Below are 26,177 nucleotides of genomic sequence, written 5' to 3' on the forward strand. Positions count from 1 at the left end.
CGGGAATCCGCCAGCGTCCACGTATTCAATCCAGATCGTGTCTGATCCGGTGCTGTGTAAACATTGAGAATACGCGGATACGCTGTGCTGAGCTCTAGCTGGCGTCGTCATTGGACAACGTCACTGTGACATCCACCTTCCTGATTCGCTGGCGTTGGTCATGTGACGCAACTGCTGAAAAACGGCGCGGACTTCCGCCTTGTATCACCTTTCATTAAAGAGTATAAAAGTATGAAAATACTACAAATACTGATGCAAATACTGCCCATTGTGTAGTTATGATTGTCTTTAGGCTTGCCATCCTTCCACTTGCAAGTGGTAAGTGATCTGCGCTGAGATCACACACACAGCAGCTCAGTCCCGAATCATTGCTCGTGCGCTTCACTCGCGTGCTCTGTGAGCTGCGCAGGGCCGGAGTGCGCACCCTCCAGAGGGCACTCGCTGTTCAGGGCGGAGTGATTTGGAGCGCAGGATGCCTGCGGAGCCGAGCGTATCCATGTATTGGCGTTGCTGTGTGCAGGCGAATCGTGTATTGGTGTTGCTGTGTGCAAGCTAATCGTTTTAAAAACGTTAATCTGATGATCCGCTGATACGGTCTAATGTAAACTTGGCCTAAGACTTTTGCAGAATACTGTATATAAAAATCAACCGTGTCCTTTACCTGCAACTCCAGATGGAAAAGCTACAAGTCTTTCCAGTGGTGAAATCCACTTGCTGGGAACCACAGTGACTGGGTCTGCATAATACTTCCAGATAAGGGAGATCATGAGCACACCCTGGGATCAAACAGCAAACAGTGTAGCAGCATTAAACTCGCACCCAATGAGGCAACACTGCAGCTACATTTACTACTACAATGTAATGACAAACCATCAGTGTTGTAGTTGAGTCACTAAACCTCGAGTCCGAGTCCAGTCTCGAGTCCCAATGTTCAAGTCATTAAAGAAAATTTCGAGTCGAGTCCACTATTGATCCGAGCTGAGTCCGAGAACAAGACTCCATCTGCACTATTTGACGGTGGCCGTTGCTGCCTTTATGTGAAAGCGTCTCTGCTGCTGTGTTGGACTAACGTTACTGCTTGACTGCGCCATTTTAGTTAATAGGCTACAGGTAAAAAGCTTCAGCAAACCCCGCCCACTATCAACAGGGCAAATAACATGAGAGAGGGTTAACACTAGCGAGTTCATTAGTCAGCAAGCCCTGCTATCAACAGAGCAATGAACATAGCGTGTCACTTCCTTCTCTGGGTGGAGTCTTGCCAAATGACGATTGAAGTTCGAGGTCGTCCCCGTCGTCTCCTCAATAGTTCTTCTACAACCCCGATTCCAAAAAAGTTGGGACAAAGTACAAATTGTAAATAAAAACGGAATGTAATGATGTGGAAGTTTCAAAATTCCACGTTTTATTCAGAATAGAACATAGATGACATATCAAATGTTTAAACTGAGAAAATGTATCATTTAAAGAGAAAAATTAGGTGATTTTAAATTTCATGACAACAACACATCTCAAAAAAGTTGGGACAAGGCCATGTTTACCACTGTGAGACATCCCCTTTTCTCTTTACAACAGTCTGTAAACGTCTGGGGACTGAGGAGACAAGTTGCTCAAGTTTAGAGATAGGAATGTTAACCCATTCTTGTCTAATGTAGGATTCTAGTTGCTCAACTGTCTTAGGTCTTTTTTGTCGTATCTTCCGTTTTATGATGCGCCAAATGTTTTCTGTGGGTGAAAGATCTGGACTGCAGGCTGGCCAGTTCAGTACCCGGACCCTTCTTCTACGCAGCCATGATGCTGTAATTGATGCAGTATGTGGTTTGGCATTGTCATGTTGGAAAATGCAAGGTCTTCCCTGAAAGAGACGTCGTCTGGATGGGAGCATATGTTGCTCTAGAACCTGGATATACCTTTCAGCATTGATGGTGTCTTTCCAGATGTGTAAGCTGCCCCTGCCACACGCACTAATGCAACCCCATACCATCAGAGATGCAGGCTTCTGAACTGAGCGCCGATAACAACTTGGGTCGTCCTTCTCCTCTTTATTCCAAATGACACGGCGTCCCTGATTTCCATAAAGAACTTCAAATTTTGATTCATCTGACCACAGAACAGTTTTCCACTTTGCCACAGTCCATTTTAAATGAGCCTTGGCCCAGAGAAGACGTCTGCGCGTCTGGATCATGTTTAGATACGGCTTCTTCTTTGAACTACAGAGTTTTAGCTGGCAACGGCAGATGGCACGGTGAATTGTGTTCACAGATAATGTTCTCTGGAAATATTCCTGAGCCCATTTTGTGATTTCCTATACAGAAGCATGCCTGTATGTGATGCAGTGCCGTCTAAGGGCCCGAAGATCACGGGCACCCGGTATAGTTTTCCGGCCTTGACCCTTACGCACAGAGATTCTTCCAGATTCTCTGAATCTTTTGATGATATTATGCACTGTAGATGATGATATGTTCAAACTCTTTGCAATTTTACACTGTCGAACTCCTTTCTGATATTGCTCCACTATTTGTCGGCGCAGAATTAGGGGGATTGGTGATCCTCTTCCCATCTTTACTTCTGAGAGCCACTGCCACTCCAAGATGCTCTTTTTATACCCAGTCATGTTAATGACCTATTGCCAGTTGACCTAATGAGTTGCAATTTGGTCCTCCAGCTGTTCCTTTTTTGTACCTTTAACTTTTCCAGCCTCTTATTGCCCCTGTCCCAACTTTGAGATGTGTTGCTGTCATGAAATTTCAAATGAGCCAATATTTGGCATGAAATTTCAAAATGTCTCACTTTCGACATTTGATATGTTGTCTATGTTCTGTTGTGAATACAATATCAGTTTTTGAGATTTGTAAATTATTGCATTCCGTTTTTATTTACAATTTGTATTTTGTCCCAACTTTTTTGGAATCGGGGTTGTACATATGGAACACATAGCAGTGCATTTTTTCCCCACTGCACAAGAAGTCTGTATAAGCAAAGCAGACAATCCTAGGGGCATTCTCTCCTGGCATTTTAGCACCATTAACATTAGTTTGCTCCTGAACATGACGTATGAACAGGTAAATATGCATTCTCTTGCACGAAGTTAGTATAACAAGAATGCTCTGACAGCACAATACCCCCTGCTGGCAACTATGCTATAACTCTGGTAAAATGCGACTGAATTGAACGAAATTGTAATATGCGTATTACGGATATATAACAAAGAATCCTGTCAAGTTTCGTGAAATTCCTCCAAAAATTGTGACAGGAGTTGATTTCAGAAACTTCCCAGGTCGGACATCGTCACAACATGATCTCCATTCGGGCCTTTCAGCCGGTGGGGGATAAAAATTAATGTAGATATAAATATCTTATGCCAAATTATCAGGGCATGTTACAGAAAATAAAGAAAAATTCCGAGTCCTCGTCTCCAATTTACGAGTCCAAATGCAGTTAATGCACAAGTTCGAATCCAAGTCATCAGCGCTCAAGTCCAAGTCAAGTCACAAGTCCTTAAAATTAGGGCACGAGTCCTGGACTCGAGTACTACAAGCCTGCAAACCACAGACGGATTTTTACATTCTGAAGCAAATTATACTCATTTCTCTGTGGCTTCAAGGGTCACCTTTCTGAGAGTTGTATCTTTTTAGCACAGTCTCAAATCATTTACTTATTTCATGCTGTAAACAAAGATGTGTGTGTTTTTACTGAAAACAGTTCATAACTATTTATATTTGCTTTTACATTTTTTGGTCTCTTTTTTGGACAAGCCAATTCGATCTTTAAAACTGAACATTCTGAATCCAATAATCATGTGTGGTTCGACAGAATCTGAGAGGACTCCCTAAAGTGAATGACGCATGAAATGGAATGACGAATGACAGGTAGTAAATTTGAACAATAAATGGTCCCTTGTCATTCAGATTCTTACAAATGGAATAACGATTGAAATCTTTCGTTTTAGACCTCCCTAGGATAAGATAAGTGGGTGCTTGGTGGGATATCAGCTTTTACAAATGGAATGACAGGGTTTCTATATGTATTGACTTACTTTGAGCTAATGTTGCCAGTGATATCACTTTTTACAAATGGAATGATAAGGTTTCTAGGTGGAATGACATACTTTGAGGCAATGTTATCAGTGATATCAAATTAACAAATGGAATGACATTGTTTCTAGGGTTAGGGTTAGGTTATAGGTGATATCACTGATAACATTGCCTCAAAGTATGTCATTCCACCTAAAAACACTGTCATTCCATTTGTAAAAGGGGATATCACTGATAACATTAGCTTAAAGTATGTCATTCCACCTGGAAACGCTGTCATTCCATTTGTAAAAGGTGATATCACTGACAACATAACCTAAAAGTATGTCATTCCACTTAGAAACAATGTCATTCCATTTCATGAGCTGAAAGCATGTCATTCCACCTACATTTCAATTGTTATTCCATTTATAAGAATCTGAATGACAAGGGACCATTTATTGTTCAAATCACTAGCTGTCATTCGTCATTCCATTTCATGCGTCATTCACTTTAGGGAGTCCCAATCTGAGCAACAAATCAGGAATAAAAGATGCCGATAACTTACTTGAAGAATGTAGAAAATGATGTTGACAATCCATTTCATTTTAGCCTGCTGAGCCGTTCTTGATTTCACTATATGACAAGGATAACAGGAAAAAAAAAAAGTGAAAAATCTAAGTACACAGAGATACAGTGGGATCCAAATACCTGAGAACACACTGAAAATTGTGGATATTTTTAAATTGGAAATAAAAGTTTTTAAATTTTTAAATATTTCAAACAAAAGAAAGTAAATTATCAAATGTCCTGAATATTTAACATTCAAGATTCTGCACTATTTCTAGGCCCCTATATAATAAGGTGACCAGATTTCTGAGAAGAAAGCCAGGGACATTTTTGGTTCGGTGGTGAAAATATTATTAAAACATCTAATGCTTTCATCTTTGTAATAAAAAAAAAAAAAAGGGGGGGGGGACATTCCTGGTTTTCATGCATTTTGATCATGCATTGCATAAAAAGTGGGATCTTCCTCACTGAGTGCACTGTAGGCCGATTCTGCAACTGCTTTAGGTTAACGTTAATTAAAGACAATGTGAAAATCTCTGGTATGGGTACATGATTTAGATGTATAGACTGTTAAATTGTAGGCTAGCTGAAATAGATGTTTTCAACCCGTGAAAGTAAACATATATATGTTATTTACCAGCTGGGAGGTCCGTATACTGTGAGCGAGGTCAGTATTCAAGGCCGAGGTCACGGTATTTCACCATACGGACCGACCTTAAGCTGGTAAATAATATATATATATTTTTTCTTTACCAAATTCTAATAGAAAACTAATTTTGTATTTATACAAAATTGAGTAATTCAGGATTCAGCCATGTTTTTGCTCAGCGTTAGCAACAGTTACAAGTTTTTAGCTTTCTCCTGAAATGTTTTCTTTTCAAAAAAATAAAAAATAAACGTTGACAAAAAATGCTACTATGTTTGTTGTTGTTGTGAACGAGCGAGTCGCCAGAGGTCCATAACCGGGGTCCGTATCATAGGATACGGGCCCGCTCGCCAGCCAATCAGAGCGCAGGATTTGATGGAAACCGGACCGCGAAAAAAAAAGTTAAATTAATTACCATCTATGCTACTAGTAATGGACAATGTATTTAAAAATATACAAAAAAACACACAACACTATTTAAATTAACAGTTTACTTCAATCCAAGCAATTTCAAGGTATGGCGAATTATTATTATTATTATTATTGAGGATACAAATGACTCTCGATCTCCAATAGCCTAAATTGTAGCATAGCTGTATTGACAACCTCACCTAAATGAGTAACCTTAATCAAAATGTGTAATCCGCTACACATCACAACAAATTATACAAATTACTGACACTTTGGTAACATTACAGTAAGCCTACAGCTTTACATAGCCAGCTACTCTGTGGGATAACACCGATTTGTGTGTAAGTTAGCTTATGCTGTTGAGCGGTTAGAATTTTACCTCAGCTGGATTTCTGTTACAGCAACACTACATCTAGCAAAAAAAAAAAAAAACACTTAAATAACTGAACGATAATATAATTTTTTTTTTCGCAGTCCGGTTTCGATCCAATCCTGCGCTCTGATTGGCTGGCGAGCGCGTCCGTATCCTACGGTACGGACCCCAGTTACGGACCTCTGGCGACTCGCTCGTTCACAACAACAACAAACATAGTAGCAATTTTTGTCAACATTTATTTTCGCATTTCTCAGGAGAATAGCATTAATTTTACATCATGGATAGTGATAACGGCAGTGTTCACAGCGAAAGTGAGTTTTACTACCCTGAGGAAGAAGAAATAAAAGAAAACATTTCAGGAGAAAGCTTGTAACTGTTGCTAACGCCGAGCAAAAACATGGCTGAATCCTGAATGACTCCTATTTGTATAAATAGGGGACTACATAGGCGACAAAATGTAGGGGTTTTTTTCCTGCCATGGAAGTGCACTTGTATACCGAGGAGGAAGCCATTTTCATTACAGCTGTGAATGAGGATTCAAAATGGCGGCTCGGCTCGGTTTTCCCTTTAGGGCGCTCTCGTTTTCTGTTAGAATTTGGTAAAGAAAAAAATAAATATATTATTTACCAGCTTAAGGTCGGTCCGTATGGTGAAATACCGTGACCTCGGCCTTGAATACTGACCTCAGCCCAGAGGGCCTCGCTCAGTACTTTCAAGACCTCGGTCACGGTATTTCACCATACGGACCTCCCAGCTGGTAAATAACATATTTATATATAATATTTAATATGGATCTTAGAAGAAATATGTTCGCTTATAGCGTTTTGGCAGTGCATAATGACTTCATAATAAACTGTGATCAATAGTTGCCATTTGTCATTTCAGGTAATATTAGAGGCAAAGCTGATTAATTTGGCGTTTTTACGTCGTGATTTCTTACAAGATGTTCTGCTTCCGAACAACCAGGAATGATGCCTATGAAAAAAAAAATTCTATCACCTTTGACAAATGATGTTCAAATTTGACAGATGAAGGACAAATGCTCGGTATGCTCTGATTGGTTGACCTCAAACACTACCTCAGGTAGCCTTTTCTGTCTGCGCTCTACCGTGCTGCGACTCCACCGTACATAACATGGCACGACGTTATGGTCATGTGATCTGCCAAATGAGCAGATGCAATTTGCACCGCCACAAATCCGACAACAAGTGTTTATTATAAAGGGCGATACTCTATTAAAATAAGATGGATGTAGTACGAGTAGAATTTTGAGTGTGACAATCATGCACTATGTCGTAAAGATAGTCATGTCTGTGATTTATTGATACAGAGATCGCTTATCCCATGTGAATCGATCAGAATTCCAGAATTCAAATTCGGGGATTTGAGCTCTGTTTTTGTGAGTACTGCCCACTGAGTTCTATATAAAATCTGAAGAGCTCATAGGCTTGTCAGAGTGACGCCAGCTGGCCGCCATCTTACCACTCCCATCACAGAGCGGAACTGTCATTTAGACTACCGGAAGCTACACAAAACTGGACAAAGTTATGTAGTTGGTGAGAAAAATTAGAAGAAAAATGCCTACATGTGCAGCAGTGAACTGTACAAATCGTCAGGTCAAAGGTTGTGGACGGACATTTCACCTGTGAGTATTGATATATATATAAAAAAAATACATAATATAAAATAAATATATTTTATTACATTATATGTAACCTTTCTTTTTCATACATTTCTTCTGCCTTTATATAAGGAAGAATTAATATATGAAAGAGAAAAACTGAAATAATCTCCGCTGAAATAATTATAGTTGTAAAAAAGAGCCATTCAAAAAAAAAATTATATATATGATCAGAGGAACTGGAAAAGGAAAAAAAAAAACAATGAAGGGCAGCGCTATAAAGATATGTAAGGCATGGGGATAGCGTTGAGAAAATAAGAGGAGGTACTGAAAGGGGGGAAAAAAAGTCAGGAGATACTTTTCTTGGGGCAAATTTGATCAGATACCACGATTTAACACACAAGCCAAATACGCGATGGGAGTGGTAATATGGCAGCCAGATGGCGTCACTCGTCTCTCCAGCAGGGAATAGGCTATGAGCTCTCCAGATTTTATATCGAGCTCAGTGGTACTGCCCCATTCCCAGGGTTATTGACGAACATAATTCATCAGTGACGAAGAGAAAATTACTAGCAGTCGTCACGGTGATTAACGTATTAATCATTCTAATCCGTCATCTTTGGATGGATGGATGGATGGATGGATGGATGGATGGATGGATGGATGGATGGACGGACGGACTTTATTCATCACACACTTGTGAAATTTCCTCTCTGCATTTAACCCATCTGAAGCAGTGAGCACACACACATACCCAGAGCAGTGGGCAGCCATGCTAACAGCGCCCGGGGAGCAGTTGGGAGTTAGGTGCCTCGCTCAAGGGCACCTCAGCCCAAGGCCGTGTCATATTACCTTAACCGCATGTCTTTGGACTGTGGGGGAAACCGGAGCACCCGGAGGAAACCCACGCAGACACGGGGAGAACATGCAGACTCCACACAGAAAGGCCCCCATTAGGCACTGGGCTCGAACCCAGAACCTTCTTGCCGGGAGGCGACAGTGCTAACCACTACACCACCGTGCCACCCTATTTCTGTATCTTTAAAAAAGGCCATTCTATGGCTGGAAAGTCATTTAATTTGAGGGGCTTCCCAAGCAAATAATGTGCATGAAATTGTGTGCATTACGCAGTCAAGCAGACAGAGGAAGTCTGTATGCGCATGCTTACCTTTGAGCGTGCACTGACAGTTCCATCATTCTGTCGCTAAACGAACAGCTGATCACCGATATTTATTAGTTTGGTCCTGCGTTTCCTTTCCTTGGTATATAACATAACGTCTTTTCTTCTCGCTTTCCGTTACTGTAGTCGGTCTTTCACGTTTTATTCATATCCTTCATTTTTCTCTCCAGTTTCAAATTTGTATCCCACAATGCCTTGCACGAACAGGGAAAGCCCACTACGTGATGCATGACGTAGTATCTTGTATTGGGTCATGATGAAGCAGGAAAAAATAGTGGAGATTCATTAATTGTTCTATTTTTAAAAAACTAATAAAACTGGAAGTCTGTGATTCGAATTCAGTAGCTTTCGGGCCACTAAATAAAAATAATTAGGTGTCGGGGAAAATTATTTTTATGACCTAGACTTGAAAAATCTGAAAGGCAGTCTAGCTTTAAGTCCACTTTGATTAGTCGGTACCTAAGGGAAAAAAAAAATACAGACTAAGTGAAGACAGAACAAAAAGTGAAGACTTCTTCGACTTGATTTTTGGAGAATATTTTTCAGAAACACTGCATCCTCCGTCCCAGGAACGTCCCCGACAGGGATTCAAAATTGAGGCATCTTGTGGCTGGTTGCAGCTCAATTTCTAACCCATTTCCATGTTAGTGAATGGGAAAGGTTCCAAACTCTCCACAATTTATTTTCAGAAAAAAGTATTCTCTTTTTTTTTTTAAACACTGAAGTTCAGTTGACCTTAATCATCATCATCCTCCTCCGGTTGTTCCCGTTAGAAGTCGCCACAAAGGATCTGTTCCGCATATTTGATTTGGAATAGGTTTTTACACCAGCTACCCTTCCTGACGCAACCCTCTCCAATCTATCCAGGCTTGGGACTGGCACTAAGCATGCACTAACTTGTGCAACCCCAGTGGCTGGGTATTTTCCTTAATCTGCATGTCTTCGGACTGTGAGGAAAACCAGCGTACCTGGAGGAAACCCACACAGACACGGGGAGAACATGCTAACGCTACCCAGAAACGCACCCAGAACCTTCGTACCATTAGGCGACAGTGCTAACCACTTCATCACCGTGCCGCCCTGAGTTGACCTTAATTTCCTTACAATAAAGTTTCACATTTTATAGGAATTCTTCTTTAGCTTTCTGCCTGATGGCAGGTGACGTCCATCGGAGTTTCTCGGGAACGTTACAGTCATGGTTTCCTGTTGCCTTCTACCGGATTATTATAGAGGCTTTCTCTTCTCAACCATTCACACACACACACACACACACACACACCTTTTATAGGAATTATCTAATGATAAATTAAAAGGCATGGTTGATGAAGTGATTGACAGTTCTGAACATTACACTTGAGTCTCATGAATGCACGAGACGTAGACTTTCTGATCACCAGTGCATACTGCGCATACAGTGGGGCAAAAAAGTATTTAGTCAGCCACCAATTGTGCAAGTTCTCCCACTTAAAAAGATGAGAGAGGCCTGTAATTTTCATCATAGGTACACTTCAACTATGAGAGACAGAATGGGGGGAAAGAATCCAGGAAATGACATTGTAGGATTTTTAATGAATTAATTGGTAAATTCCTCGGTAAAATAAGTATTTGGTCACCTACAAACAAGCAAGATTTCTGGCGCTCACAGACCTGTAACTTCAAGAGGCTCCTCTGTCCTCCACTCGTTACCTGTATTAATGGCACCTGTTTGAACTCGTTATCATTATAAAAGACACCTGTCCACAACCTCAAACAGTCACACTCCAAACTCCACTATGGCCAAGACCAAAGAGCTGTCAAAGGACACCAGAAACAAAATTGTAGACCTGCACCAGGCTGGGAAGACTGAATCTGCAATAGGTAAGCAGCTTGGTGTGAAGAAATCAACTGTGGGAGCAATTATTAGAAAATGGAAGACATACAAGACCACTGATAATCTCCCTCGATCTGGGGCTCCACGCAAGATCTCACCCCGTGGGGTCAAAATAATCACAAGAACGGTGAGCAAAAATCCCAGAACCACACGGGGGGACCTAGTGAATGACCTGCAGAGAGCTGGGACCAAAGTAACAAAGGCTACCATCAGTAACACACTACGCCGCCAGGGACTCAAATCCTGCAGTGCCAGACGTGTCCCCCTGCTTAAGCCAGTACATGTCCAGGCCCGTCTGAAGTTTGCTAGAGAGCATTTGGATGATCCAGAAGAGGACTGGGAGAATGTCATATGGTCAGATGAAACCAGAATAGAACCTTTTGGTAAAAACTCAACTTGTCGTGTCTGGAGGAAAAAGAATGCTGAGTTGCATCCAAAGAACACCATGCCTACTGTGAAGCACGGGGGTGGAAACATCATGCTTTGGGGCTGTTTTTCTGCAAAGGGACCAGGACGACTGATCCGTGTAAAGGAAAGAATGAATGGGGCCATGTATCGTGAGATTTTGAGTGAAAACCTCCTTCCATCAGCAAGGGCATTGAAGATGAAACGTGGCTGGGTCTTTCAGCATGACAATGATCCCAAACACACCACCCGGGCAACGAAGGAGTGGCTTCGTAAGAAGCATTTCAAGGTCCTGGAGTGGCCTAGCCAGTCTCCAGATCTCAACCCCATAGAAAATCTTTGGAGGGAGTTGAAAGTCCGTGTTGCCCAGCGACAGTCCCAAAACATCACTGCTCTAGAGGAGATCTGCATGGAGGAATGGGCCAAAATACCAGCAACAGTGTGTGAAAACCTTGTGAAGACTTACAGAAAACGTTTGACCTCTGTCACTGCCAACAAAGGGTATATAACAAAGTATTGAGATGAACTTTTGTTATTGACCAAATACTTATTTTCCACCATAATTTGCAAATAAATTCTTTAAAAATCAGACAATGTGATTTTCTGGATTTTTTTTCCTCATTCTGTCTCTCATAGTTGAAGTGTACCTATGATGAAAATTACAGGCCTCTCTCATCTTTTTAAGTGGGAGAACTTGCACAATTGGTGACTGACTAAATACTTTTTTGCCCCACTGTAGTTTGGCTCCGACGGCTCCACCGTGCAGACTCTGGCTCCAATTTTTTGCAAAATGACAACACCTACACTACGTCAACCTAGAAATGCTCCCGGACAATGGAAGTAAACGGTGTCCCGTTGTCCACTTGGATACAGTCACTGTTCCTGTCCAAATATCCAGCCAAGACTGTTGTATTCTTTCAGATTTCACATCTAGAGAGGGCTTTTCCCTGGTATTCAAACCAGAAAATCTCAATCTATCTCCCACTGATTCACTGCTCTAAAACATAAAACAGGCACGTTTACAAAAGATGCATCAATAGTTACTTTTTTCTGGCCATTTAATATTCAACAGCTGCTTGTGTGTAAATTTACCGTACGCGGCGAGTTAGATTCGTACCACGCCACTCGAAGAACCTTGATAACTTTAGCCACAATATCATAATTGCACTTTGCTACAAATAAAAATGATGCTACATGATGATACGTTCACATGACAGCTTTATCATAGTGCTGCGTGGCAGGTCGAGTGACGACAGTCATTTCTGTCTTCACCTCGTTTTATTAGCCTCTGCCTGATTCTCTTACCATGAGTTTTCAGCTTGTCTGTCATCTTGTTTATCTTCCGCTCCAGTCTCGCGTACCTGGCGAATTCATCCATCATGCTTATAGATGAAAGCTCTAACCGCATGTTCTGGATTTCTGTTCTCATCTCCATTTCCTGCTCAGCATCTTTCTGCAGGACCTTTGACAGCTTCACATGCAAACATAAAAGAAATTCTTAAAATGCACGCCAGTTTATAGAGTATTTTCACGTGATCACTGATTCATGATCAGTGGAACAGCAGTAATATTATTACGAACATTATCAGCCTTGTACAGAGATCATACGGTATGAAGGTACTTCAAACAGTTCTCAGCCTCACCCAGAAAACGTTCACAAATCAAAGTCCTTCTCACGCCATGTGGCGCATAGTGCGGCGCCGATCTCAGTTTCCGTAGCCCCTCGCCTATTACATAGCTAGGGTTACAGTGGGAGGGCTAGTCCTCTGGTAACCACGAGAGTTTGACTCCCTACAAGCATGCCTTGCCAGAAGGTACCATTTTTATAATGGTCTTTGGTCTTTCTGTCCCTCTGATGCCCCTTTTCCACCAAAGCAGTTCCAGGGCTGGTTCGGGGCCAGTGCTTAGTTTGGAACCGGGTTTTCTGTTTCCACTGACAAAGAACTGGCTCTGGGGCCAGAAAAACCGGTTCCAGGCTAGCACCAACTCTCTGCTGGGCCAGAGGAAAGAACCGCTTACGTCAGCGGGGGGCGGAGTTGTTAAGACCAACAACAATAACAAGACCACGAAAGATCGCCATTTTTAAGCGACGAGAAGCAGCAGCTGTACAAACGCGAAGTCAGACATTATTATTATTGTTGTTGCTGCTGCTTCTTCTGCGTTGTTTTTGCTTCGATATTCGCGCCAAGGTTTTTGCAAACGTAGCGACGTAACTGACGTATACAGCGACGTAATGACGTGGCTTCCCTTAGCACCCTGAGCTATGGAAAAGCAAACTGGTTCTCAGCTGGCTCGCAAGTTGAACGAGTTGTGAACCAGCACCGGCCCCGAACCAGCCCTGGAACTGATTTGGTGGAAAAGGGGTACGAGTTACATGTCGGTCCTGGGATCGAGATGCTGACCTCTTCTGCTCCTTGGACCTGCCTGATCCATCCTGGTGCCCTGTGTCTGGTTGGAGTCTCATCGCCCTGTGGAGGGTGGCCCCATGTCGACAGTTGGGGGTCATGCCTGGAGGACGCTCTGGACTCTTGCAGTTGACTTGCTGACTTGGGGGCTGCAGTTGTCGTGAACGGTTTTGCGCTCGGGTTTCCGTCGATAGGGGTTTATAGCATCAACGAAGCTGACTTTATGTTAGGACTGTTAATGTTATCTGTTGTTACCCAAATGAGGATGGGTTCCCTTTTGAGGTTTCTTCCTCATGTCGTCTGAGGGAGTTTTGCCTTGCCACCGTCGCCACAGGCTTGCTCATTGGGGATAGATTAGGGATAAAATTAGCTCATGTTTTAAGTCGTTCAAATTCTGGAAAGCTGCTTTGCGACAAGGTTTATTGTTAAAAGCGCTATACAAATAAACTTGACTTGACTATCCCGACACAGAAGAAGATCCGATTTTGAGCTTCCAGATACTCTTCAACAGCATGGATGACTTTATCATCACTCCGAAAATGGCGACCACGCAATTTGGGAAACAAAGAGAAGTCAGACGGTGCCAGGTCGGGTGAGTAAGGCGCATGAAGCAACAGTTCAAAGCCACGTTTGGCTGCTTCGGCCACTGCCACATGTGCTGTGTGGACGGGTGAATTATCCTGGAGCAACAGCCTGCCAGCTTGAAACATTCCTCTCTTTTTTTTGTTTGGTTGCTTCTTTCGTTTGAGTTTTTGTAGACACTGATATAAGGCCTTATAGTCTACAGTTATGCCCCTTGTTTCCAGGTGAGTCCGAGAACTTTTTGAAGTATCCTCATATACTGTACAGTGTTCTCCACTTTTCAAAAATAAAAGGTGGTGGCGGGGGCTTGGGGCCCACCTAGGCCCCAAATCATTGTTAAAATCATTTTACAAAAAATTAAACACGTTCTTACTGTACATATCTTTATTGTCAATGTGAGACTCATTTGACATTTCAGTTGAGACTGGTGCGCCTCCCTGAATTAATTATATTTTTTTCTGTGTGTGAAAAATAAATGAACTTCCATGCATAAACAAAATACCCAATTACAATAAATGCATACTTTTTTTTTTACAATACACATAATGTTAATTGGGTGAAACCACTCCAATCAATGCACGAGCTGGTGCGTGTGCCCGAGACTGGCACTACAAAGCCACCCCGGCCTCCGTAGTTCAGGTCCTTTGACGCAGGAACCCGGAAGTCCTGCAGTAAACAACCACAGGGAAGCAACGGGAAAATGCTGCTCTCACCTACACAATCACAGATACAGTGCCTTGAAAAAGTATTCATACCCCTTGAACTTTTTCACATTTTTCCACCTTACAACCACGAACTTAAAAGTTTTTTCTTGGAGATTTTATGTGATAGACCAACACAGAGTAGCACATAATTGTGAAGTGAAACGAAAATGATAAATGGTCTTCAAAATTTTAAACAAATAAAAATCTGAAAAATGTGGTGTGCATTAGTATTCAGCCCCCTGTCCTCTGATACCTCTAAATACAATCCAGTGCAATCAATTGCCTTCAGAAGTCATCTAATTAGTTAATAGAGTCCTACTGTGTGCAATTTAGGTGGGGTTTACATTAGACCGTATCAGCGGATCATCAGATTAACGTTTTTAAAACGATTAGTGTGCACACAGCAACGCCAATACACGATTCGCGCGCACATAGCAACGCCAATACACGGATACGCTTGGCTCCGCAGGCATCCTGCGCTCCAAATCACTCCGCCCTGAACAGCGAGTGCCCTCTGGAGGGTGCGCACTCCGGCCCTGCGCAGCTCACAGAGCGCGCGAGTGGAGCGCACGAGCAGTGATTTGGGACTGAGCCGCTGTGTGTGTGATCTCGGTGCATGTTGGGCATGCGCGTCACTTACCACTTGCAAGTGGAAGGATGGCAAGCCTAAAGACAATCATAACTACACAATGGGCAGTATTTGCATCAGTATTTGCAGTATTTTCATACTTTTATACTCTTTAACGAAAGGTGATACAAGGCGGAAGTCCGTGCCGTTTTTCAGCAGTCGCGTCACATGACCAATGCCAGCGAATCAGGAAGGTGGATGTCACAGTGACGTTGTCCAATGACGACGCCAGCTAGAGCTCAGCACAGCGTATCCGCATATTCTCAATGTTTACACAGTACCGGACCAGACACGATCTAGATTGAATACGTGGACCCTGGCAGATTCCCGTTTCCCGGCGTTTTAATGTAAACGGACAGTGCATCCGTGAAGAAAACGAGACAGATACGGTCTAATGTAAACTTGGCCTTACTCTCAGCATAAATACACTTGTTCTGTGAAGGCCTCAGTGGTTTGTTAGAGAACACTGAAGAACAAACAGCATCATGAAGACCAAAGAACTCACCAGACAGGTCAGGGATAAAGTTCTGGAGAAGTTTAAAGCAGGGTTAGGTTATAAAAAATATCCCAAGCTCTGAACATCTCAAGAAGCACTGTTCAACCCATCATTCAAAAATGGAAAAAGTATGGCACAACTGCAAACCTACCAAGACATGGCCGTCCACCTAAACTGACAGAGCGAGCAAGGAGAGCACTGGTCAGAGAAGCAGCCAAGAGGCCCATGATCACTCTGGAGGATCTGCAGAAATCCACAGCTCAGGTGGGAGAATCTGTGCACAGGACAACTATAAGTCGTACACTCCACAAATCTGGCCTTTTTAGAAGAGTGGCAAGAAGAAAGCCATTGTTGAAAGACAGGCATAAGAAGCCATGTAGGGGACACAGCAAACATGTGGAAGAACGTGCTTTGGTCAGATGAGACCAAAGTTGAACTTTTTGGCCTAAATGCAAAGCACTATGCGTGGCAGAAAACTAACACTGCTCATCACCCTGCACACACCATCCCCACTGTGAAACATGGTGGTGGCAGCATCATGCTATGGGGATGCTTTTCTTCAGCAGGGACAGGGAAGCTGGTCAGAGTTGATGGGAAGATGGATGGAGCTAAATACAGGGCAATCCTGGAAGAAAACCTGTTGGAGGCTGCAAAAGACTTGAGACTGGGAAGGAGATTCACCTTCCAGCAAGACAATGACCCTAAACATACAGCCAGAGCTACAATGGACTGGTTTAGATCAAAGAATATTCATGTGTTAGAATGGCCCAGTCAAAGTCCAGACCTAAATCCCATTGAGCATCTGTGGCAAGACTTGAAAACTGCTGTTCACAGATGCTCTCCATCCAATCTGGCTGAGCTTGAGCTATTTTGCAAAGAAGAACAGGCAAAAATTTCAGTGGCTAGATGTGCAAAGCTGGTAGAGACATACCACAAAAGACTTGCAGCTGTAATTGCAGCAAAAGGTGGCTCTACAGAGTATTGACACAGGGGGGCTGAATACTAATGCACACCACATTTTTCATATTTTTATTTGTTTAAAATTTTGAAGACCATTTATCATTTTCGTTTCACTTCACAATTATGTGCTACTCTGTGTTGGTCTATCACATAAAATCTCAATAAAAAACTTTTAAGTTTGTGGTTGTAAGGTGGAAAAAAGTTCAAGGGGTATGAATACTTTTGCAAGGCACTGTATGTAAAATAAAAGACCTGAACTTAACTAATGTGTGTGCGCTGTTATATGATTACTGTAACTGTGTATGGTCAGAAAAGACGATAGATAAGCGTAACTGTTGCACAGTAACGCTACAAGCGTGTGCACCTGCAAAGTTATTTAGCTGTTGCTAGCTGCAGCTTCCAGCGTTACTGTGTGTCAGTATAGTGTAACGTGGTGCGGTGTAGTGTAACGCAGGGATAGACCTCAATCTGCAGAGCTCTGGGTCACAATCTGTATGCAGCCGGCCGGATTGTTTTCGATTGCAATCGCGTGGCCACTTCAAGTTGCCCCGTATGCATTCGTTTAATGGTCTTCTGCGTGTTAAATAGTTACAAAATTATAATAAAGCGAATACTTTACGATTTACTTGGTGTATACTGATGAAGTTACGTTTTGTTTTTTTTTATTTGGCCAAGGCAAGGGTGGCGGGCCAGAATTATAACATGGCGGTGCGCCACTTTAAACACACCCGTGGAGAACACTGCTGTATAATGAGAAAAACCGTTTTACAAGCACGTACAGAAATGGTTGTGATAAAGATACATCAGAAAAGCTCTACTGTTGAGAGATTACAAGTAAAATTTGCAGTGAAATTCTCATTGACAGTTTAACGGTCACTCCGATACCGGATTACACACACCTGCTAGAAGGAGGTCCCCCAGATATAAGAAGGGGTTTTATATGTGTCTTAACTTTCCGCCCAAAAAAAAAAAGACATAAATGTATTCAAAAAAAATTTTGTAATTTCAAAAATTTATTTTTCTGTCTTAGCTGCACAAATTCAAAATATTCATATATTCAACAGCACATTTCTAGGCATAGAGCACACCGGTTAAACTGACCAGCCTCCACAAACAGAATGACATTTATATCAGATCAGGCGTGTTTCCCGAAAGCCTCTTAAAGTGCATATCACGGGTAAATTCAGGAGCGAGCAAGATCAATGTAATTCTCCTAGGCCATTATTAAAAAATGTTCTGTTTCTGGTCCACCGGCCGGGTGAGTGCCGTTTGTGCGGTTGAATTTTTTTTTTTAACGCCGGTTTTTCGACATTTTTTTCGGGTTTGTAAATCTAAAATCGAACTTGACATTTCCGCATTCCCAGGGCTTTCCACTAAGGCTCATACTAGCCAGCCATGACAAATAAGTAGCCGGGGGGGAGTAAACACAAAATAAACTCCTGTGCACGCAGTTCCCAGGGTTAAATGTATTTTCCACAGACCATTTATTTATTCACTTTACTCAAATACAAAGTAAAATGGCAGTAAATCTTCTTTCTTTTCTTGCGTATTGCATCATGAGGCGTTCCTGGCTTGTAAATCTCTTATTTTCGGTGCATGACACATTCACGCAACTGAGCATGCTATGAATTAACAACGACAATGCTCTGCAGTGGCGGCTACACAATTACACACTCGGCGAACATTTCTCCATTTGTGTATGAAAATACACTCCAACCACTCAGTTTGGTTTCATTTACAACCAACGGTGTCTTTTGATGCCAGCACGTAATTGAACGAGAGAAGACTGGTTTACCGGAGACAAAATAAGCGTCATCTCTGCTTCTGTTCCCTCCGACACACTACTGCCTCCGCCGAGTGCGCGCACACACACCGCATGTCGGGGCCACGGATGAGTTACTCTCCCTTGATCAACAAAGTCGGCAGGGAATTTGTGGTTATTATCGGTACAAACAGCGCGAATCACAACTTAAATGAGTGCGGCTCAGTTTGACATTATTGTCAGTCCGTTAGGTAAACATTTAATTTTATTAAAATCAAAAATTAATATTTAGAGCCTGTGGGCTACAAAAATAATAGTCATTAAAGTAGCCGGCTGGACTTGATTGTGTGGCCGGCAGCCGGCGCTTGTGGAAAGCCCTGCATTCCGCGCAGAATATAGAACTGAATCAGCTCTGCGCATGCGCCGTGCGGCGCAAAAAAATGGCAGCCACCATGAAGGAAGGAGATCCGGAGTTTTCAAACATTTGCTTAAGTGTGAAATCGCAAAATGGGATTCTAGCGAACAACAAAATAGTAAAGATTCAGAAAAACAAATCATTCAGTGATCATTTTAATAGTGTAATTTCATCCGAACTAGGTTTAACGGTCGGTTTAGAACTACAAAAAGTCCGTGTGTCGGACATTTTAAGTACCTTTGTAAAAGTTTTGCAAATGTTGCAGTCAACATTTAAAATGCTAACTTAAAGTTTTTGTACAAGTTTCAGTTGATTAAACAGTCATATTTTATTAAATGTGTCTGCTTTTGTAAGAAAAAAGTACTGAAAGAAAAAGCAAAACACAGCATTGCGATTTCTTATCCATCCATATAAAAAAAAAAAAAAATTCCTCCCTCCCGACTGAAAATTTTTTTGCTCACCCGGTGGACAGGAAACGGATTTTTTTTTAAAGGATGGCCCTATTTTATATTAAACTTTGGTCAAATATCTGTCACATTTTGCACAATACCAGAAAAATTCGGTTGAAATCGAGCCATTTGAGGCGAATTGGTCCGCCTCTGAAAAAACTTGGCATTTGGATTTCCCGGCAAACATTGATTTTCGTGACGTCGCGTGCGGGACGCCTCCTTCTGAATCCTACGTCAGCACTGGTTTGTTTATGAGAAAACGACCTGGTGGTTTTCTGCAAATTTCTTCAGCGTTATCGCGTAATTATTAAAATGGTTAACAGATGTATCATAGGAGGGTGTAGCAACACCAATGTTGATGGGATTAGTACTCATCGTTTTCCAAAAGACCGGACAAAGAGAGAAATGGGGGCGCTTCGTGTGAGGCACCTGGAAAAATTAGCTACATGCTACAGACTACAGCATTATTTGCGGTGCTCACTTCACAAGGCCCGACGACTTTGAGAAAATGGGCTTCGCGAGGCAACTTGATCTGAAAAAAGACGCAGTTCCATCTGTCAGAATGCCCAAAGCAACACCGTCCCCATCTGTGTCACCGTCACCAAAGGAGCCAGCCGTGCTCGTCTCCCGACAGAAGGCGAAGTGCTGCATCCACCGAGGCCCTCGAAGCCGAGGACCAAGCAGAGCCGAGAAAAAGACCAAGAAAATCGGCAATTCACAAGTTGACAGTTGCCAGGGTAAAAAATAATTCTGACATCTCATTATATTCTCCATCCAAAGGTGAAGTAACATTGCGCTCAGGTGACAATTCCATATTTCAATGCAAAATAGCTAGCTGCTAAACTTGGTCTACACAGGCTTTGCAAAGAAACTGTGCACGCTCTCGCAGGTGACGTCACGAATCTGGCTCCAGACTCCATTGGGATTTCTCCAGACGCGTTTTGTTATTTTATTTTTTTTCTGCTGTAGACAGATGGCCTTGTGCAAAATTACCCTTCTGGATGAGTGTGTAAAGGGACATACTTTCATATTAAAAAAAAACGAATTTGGTCCAGGATATGCACTTTAAGGTAACGTAACCAGACATCCCGGTTTGACCGGGACAGTCCCGATTTTGAGTCGCGTGTCCGCAGTCCTGACAAAGGTCCATCGGGACGCTGAAATGTCCCGGTTTACACCAAACACTAACAAACTGTCCCGGTTACAGCGATCATATATAACCAACGAGATGTCAATAAAGCTTCTAGCAATTTAGCATCAATGTGCGTGTGTGCGCAGTCAACCTTACAATGTATCTATTTGTACAATGTTGTAATATAGAGGCCGCGTTATAACGGTTTTTTCGCTAGCGGCTGTCAACTACTACGTGACAATGCCGAACGGATGAGCGCTGGGCGGAGATGTTCACGCACTTCAGGAGTAGGGAGATTCCTTACAGCAATGTCAGCCAGCTTTGCCATGTGCCTACCTGGCACCAATGCTCCAGTTGAGCGAATATTTTCACTCATGAGCAACACCTGGACTGATGAGAGGAATCGCATGACCGTGCCTACTCTCGAAGCCTTGCTCATTACCCGGGTCAATTTTGACGATACTTGCTCGCAGTTTCACAGCAGGCTCTCGGGCAATAAAGCGCTACTGGAGCAAATTCACTCATCATATGCAATAAAATGGCATCTTCTTTAGGGTGGGAGGCGGTGTTTCTGAAACATTTTTTGTTGCCTTTCATCTGTCTTTAATCTGTATCACAGATTGTCTTGACTTGTTTGATGCCGTTGTCAACTCAGGGTTCACGTTTTCAAAATAGTTAATAGCCGATACTGGTTAAGATTAAACTTTTGGGTAAAGGTTCAGAGGTGACAACGATTAGGCTCATGCGCTCATTCCTGTTACAATGCATAGCCTATTGTTTAAAAAAAAAAAGTTCATCGCATAAAAAGATGTTAATATGCAAGCAATGCATTTTCTTGACGTTTTCACAAAGGTGAAATAAATCAGTTGAAATTTAGGCTATTGGCCTGTTCCCCATCATCACATCTGTTGTCTGATTTTCTTACTTTAACTGAATTGTGATAGAAGTACATGTAGATAACAAGAAAATGCTTGATTATTCTCTGAAATGTTGATAAAAGTGAGCTTCTACAAAATGATAAAAGCACCTGTTTACATCAAAACGCGTGTGCGTGCACGAGTATCACGGTCACGCGCAAAGTGCTACTTTAAAGTGCTGATGACACGTTTTTGACATCTTTGGCGATGTTTTATAACATAAAAAGTAATTCCCGATGATCCATATATTAATTCACGAAGGCGCCTATTTTACAAGTTATGATAAAAAACGCGGCTATTTGGGCAAATTTGACGGGGTTGCAGCACCCAGGAGACGAAAGAGGAGGAGGAGCTATATGACGTCAGCGAAAGAACCTTCCTCCTAACTTACCAGTTTGTTGTTGATGCGACAGGTGTTCAGTTTATTTTATATATATATATATATATATATATATATATATATATATATATATATATGAGTGATTCCACGCTTATGGGTACTGAAATGGGGACATGAACTTATTTTTAAAAATTCACCTAAAACCATTTCTTTTTTTACCATCAGGTCACAAAACATGTAATCTTTAATGAAAGATATGTTAAAAGATAACTTTAATTTTCTGAGATGTAATAAAAACATATTTATATGCCAAAGTCAGAACGTAACAGAAGTGTTGTGGACATATATATTCTCAATTTTAACAATGTAGAATTACTTTTTGAAACATAGGAAGGTGATGTTTTAGCAAATATAATTAATAAACATGTGTAGTAGAATAAACATACACATTCTTTCAATAAGATTAACATGGTATAGAGCTAGATTGTAATTAATTTGTAACAGACGCGAGATGGACAATCGTAACAGAAGTAATGTAACAGACATCATTTTGGAACTCATAGGCTTGACTTTGGCATATAAATATGTTTTTATTACATCTCAGAAAATTAAAGTTATCTTTTAACATATCATTCATTAAAGATTACATGTTTTGTGACCTGATGGTAAAAAAAGAAATGGTTTTAGGTGAATAAGTTCATGTCCCCATTTCAGTACCCATAAGCGTGGAATCACTCATATATATATTAGTTATTATGCCTTCGCGTTGTGTTGTGTTGCCGGCTTTTGCTCCAAAACCCACAAGGATGGGGTAAGTTTATTCAAGTTTCCCAGAGATCCCGAGCTGCATGCGAAGTGGGTGAGGCAAGTCAGGCGCACTCGTGACAAGTGGGAGCCCTCACCAACATCCGTCCTGTGCTCTGAACACTTCGATTTGGATTGTTTTGACACCCTTCCCAGCTTAAAAGAATCTCTTGGGTGTTCAGTTCAGCACAAACGTGTGTTACTACCATCAGCAGTGCCTACACAGTGTTGCCAGATTGGGAGGTTTCCTGCCCAGTTGAGCGGTTTCAAGTGTATTTTGAACATATTTTGGGCTGGAAAACGTCAGCAGTATGTGTTGCCAGATACTGCTGAAGTTTTCCAGCCCAAAATATGTTCAAAACCCACCAAAATGCACTTGAAACTGCCCAACTGGGCAGGATTCCTCCCAATCCGGCAACACTGCCAGTATTCCGGAGGGGGTCTACTAGTAGCTATGCCGGATCCAAAGACAGTCAGAACATGTGTTGTGAAACGACATAAGATAAAGGTACGTAGAGCTATAGATTCTACATGATAATCATAAATGTAATCATAAAGTCGGCGTGCTATCAGTCATGTATTTGCTTGTGAAAGCTTGCGGCTTTCATGTAACTGCCGCCTAGCAACGAGAGGCAAAGGGTAAAGAGGGTAGATTATCATAGATTCTATTCGGAAGAGATCGACACAATTCTAGACTCCCAGAAGAGGAAGAGCTAGCACTAGAGAGTTCACCGGTGTTTTCATGCGCCATTTCCATTGAGTAGAACCAGAGTAGAACAGCCAGTGAACCGCAGCGTGTTCTTCCGCTGACGTCACAACATGGCTGCGGGACCCAGTTTTCTTGCACTGTGCAATTAAAAGTTGGATATTCGCGTAACAACAGCTTCTTTTCACGTAATTATAACAGAAATCTAACATGTTTGCCATGTTGTATAGTTTATTTAAGAAATTGCATAGAGTCATGTTCGTGTCATCAGCACTTTAAGGCTAAGAGCATCTTAACTAGGAGAGAGAGAGAGAGAGTGTATTGTGATGCTCGCTCTACCATTTAACAATGATCTTTGTGCTATGATGCTTTTGGGAAAGCCACCGCCAGGTCTGTAACTCTGTACTAGTCTAACTGTGAGTGTTAGAGATTGAACTAAGTAACCAAATTAAAAAAAAAACACCTATAACCACTATAATCAGACCTCATTATACAGATAAATGATGTGCAGATGATCAGTGATGGAGAACCACTGACATATAGGCTCATTCTAGCAATAAACAAACACCACGTCCATCTCAGGAAACTGTATTAGAAATCACTTTGCTACTTACAAGTGAGGAAATGGATGGTAACAATGTTTTGACGAGATTACACACAAACACCGAGGTCAGAACCAGCAGCCAGTTATACCCGACGTCAGCCATGTTCTTTGTTTATGAAGCGGTAAGGAATCCGGCGGCAACTAGGACCCAGAAAACGTGCCGGGCGACGTGAAGCCGGAAGTGTATGTGATACGATCCGTCCTTCAAAGTAAAAGGCAGGACTTTTATTATCATTATTATTCCACATAGCCAAAGAATCCATTGATAAAGAACAGATAGACATTCATATTCCACTGGGAAAAGGAGAAGCTAAAGCCTTAATTAAAACAGAGATTATGAAAAGATGGCAAAAAGAATGGGAAACAGAACCCAAAGGTAGACAATACTTTAATATGCAGAGTCAGGTATGGGGGAAAAGAATAACATCAATGGGATTTAACAGAAATGAGGAGGTAGTATATACAAGATTAAAGGCCAATTTATGCTGAACACCCAGTCCTCGCAGATAGCGTCGCAGACAGTGTCTGCGTAGCCCCCCCCCCCCCCCCCCCCCACCTTCGCAGACGCTCTGCGCGCACCTCCCAAAAATTGTGACCACCGCAGAAGCCTCGCAGACAGCGTCACAGACAAGAGGGCTCTGATTGGTCCACTCTACATCCGCTGTACACGCACTTCTGCTTCTCTACTTTCCCGGTTTGGTTTGTTTTCACGACCGGCATTTTTAAAAACACGAGCGAAGATGGAGCAGCACGAAGAGCGGTTGATCGAGGAAGTGAGGAAGTACGTACATCTATACGACTCCAGTTCTAGTCATTATAAGTAACCGGAGGATAAACACTCCACTAACCGCACCCACCAACTACTCCTAGCGACTTCGCGCCCCCTTGCGTTGTGCCGGTGAATAACATCGCGCACACCTATTACTCCCCGCTCAACGATAAATTACAACTGTCTGTGAAAAGCTATCTGCGAAAGCCTTGTCGCACGAGCATGCAGAGGCCTTAAGACTGGGACACACAGGTCTTAACGCAACATTACAGATATTAGGTAAAAGTGATGGTCTTTGTCAAGGATGTAGAGTTAAAGGAACAGTCCACCGTACTTCCATAATGAAATATGCTCTTATCTGAATTGAGACGAGCTGCTCCGTACCTCTCCGAGCTTTGCGCGACCTCCCAGTCAGTCAGACGCAGTCAGACGCGCTGTCACTCCTGTTAGCAATGTAGCTAGGCTCAGCATGGCCAATGGTATTTTTTGGGGCTGTAGTTAGATGCGACCAAACTCTTCCGCGTTTTTCCTGTTTACATAGGTTTATATGACCAGTGATATGAAACAAGTTCAGTTACACAAATTGAAACGTAGCGATTTTCTATGCTATGGAAAGTCCGCACTATAATGACAGGCATACTAACACCTTCTGCACACTTCGGCAGCGCACTGATACGGAGCTCAGATATCAATGCGCTGCCGAAGCGTGCAGAAGGTGTTAGTACTCCTGTCATTATAATGCGGACTTTCCATAGCATAGAAAATCGCCACGTTTCAATTTGTGTAACTGAACTTGTTTCATATAAACCTATGTAAACAGGAAAAACGCGGAAGAGTTTGGTCGCATCTAACTACAGCCCCAAAAAATACCATTGGCCATACTGAGCCTAGCTACATTGCTAACAGGAGTGACAGCGCATCTGACTGCGTCTGACTGACTGGGAGGTCGCGCAAAGCTCGGATAGGTACGGAGCAGCTCGTCTCAATTCAGATAAGAGCATATTTCATTATGGAAGTACGGTGGACTGTTCCTTTAAGGAAGATGTTGAGCATGTTTTATTCCATTGTAGTAAATACAGTTCTAAAAGACAGAAATGGTTGGAGCTTGAAGCAGGTTCAGACATTCACAACATACTAAAGGAAGAAGGAATACAGCGAAATAGAATTAAAGCACTAATCATTTATGTTAATGATACAGGTCTAATGAAAAGAATATAATTTTTTTTTTTTGTAGCCTAGTAATCTGACATAGAATCTGTCCAGTCCCTTCACACACTCCTGTACAGTAGGTGGCGGTATACACAGATTGTGTCAATCTGCCATTAAAAAGAAGAAGAAGAAGAATCATTATTATTCTCATCTCATCTCATTATCTCTAGCCGCTTTATCCTGTTCTACAGGGTCGCAGGCAAGCT

General features: G+C 42.1%; 1 protein-coding gene across 1 annotated transcript in view; it reads right to left on the reverse strand.

Annotated features, from left to right (window-relative positions):
- The window catches only part of get1 (guided entry of tail-anchored proteins factor 1), a 30,030-nt gene extending 5,927 nt beyond the window's left edge, over window positions 1-24,103 (reverse strand). Inside the window, exons 1-4 of the mRNA XM_060905743.1 lie at window positions 24,004-24,103; window positions 12,395-12,560; window positions 4,579-4,646; window positions 662-776 (exon numbers count right to left, since the gene is read on the reverse strand). Coding sequence (XP_060761726.1) covers window positions 662-776; window positions 4,579-4,646; window positions 12,395-12,560; window positions 24,004-24,096 — 442 coding nt within the window. The 5' untranslated portion in view covers window positions 24,097-24,103. The remainder of the gene's footprint in view (window positions 1-661; window positions 777-4,578; window positions 4,647-12,394; window positions 12,561-24,003) is intronic.
- Between the last annotated feature and the right edge of the window lie 2,074 nt (window positions 24,104-26,177).

Source organism: Neoarius graeffei, chromosome 23 (genome assembly GCF_027579695.1).
Source record: "Neoarius graeffei isolate fNeoGra1 chromosome 23, fNeoGra1.pri, whole genome shotgun sequence".
NCBI classification, from domain to species: domain Eukaryota; kingdom Metazoa; phylum Chordata; class Actinopteri; order Siluriformes; family Ariidae; genus Neoarius; species Neoarius graeffei.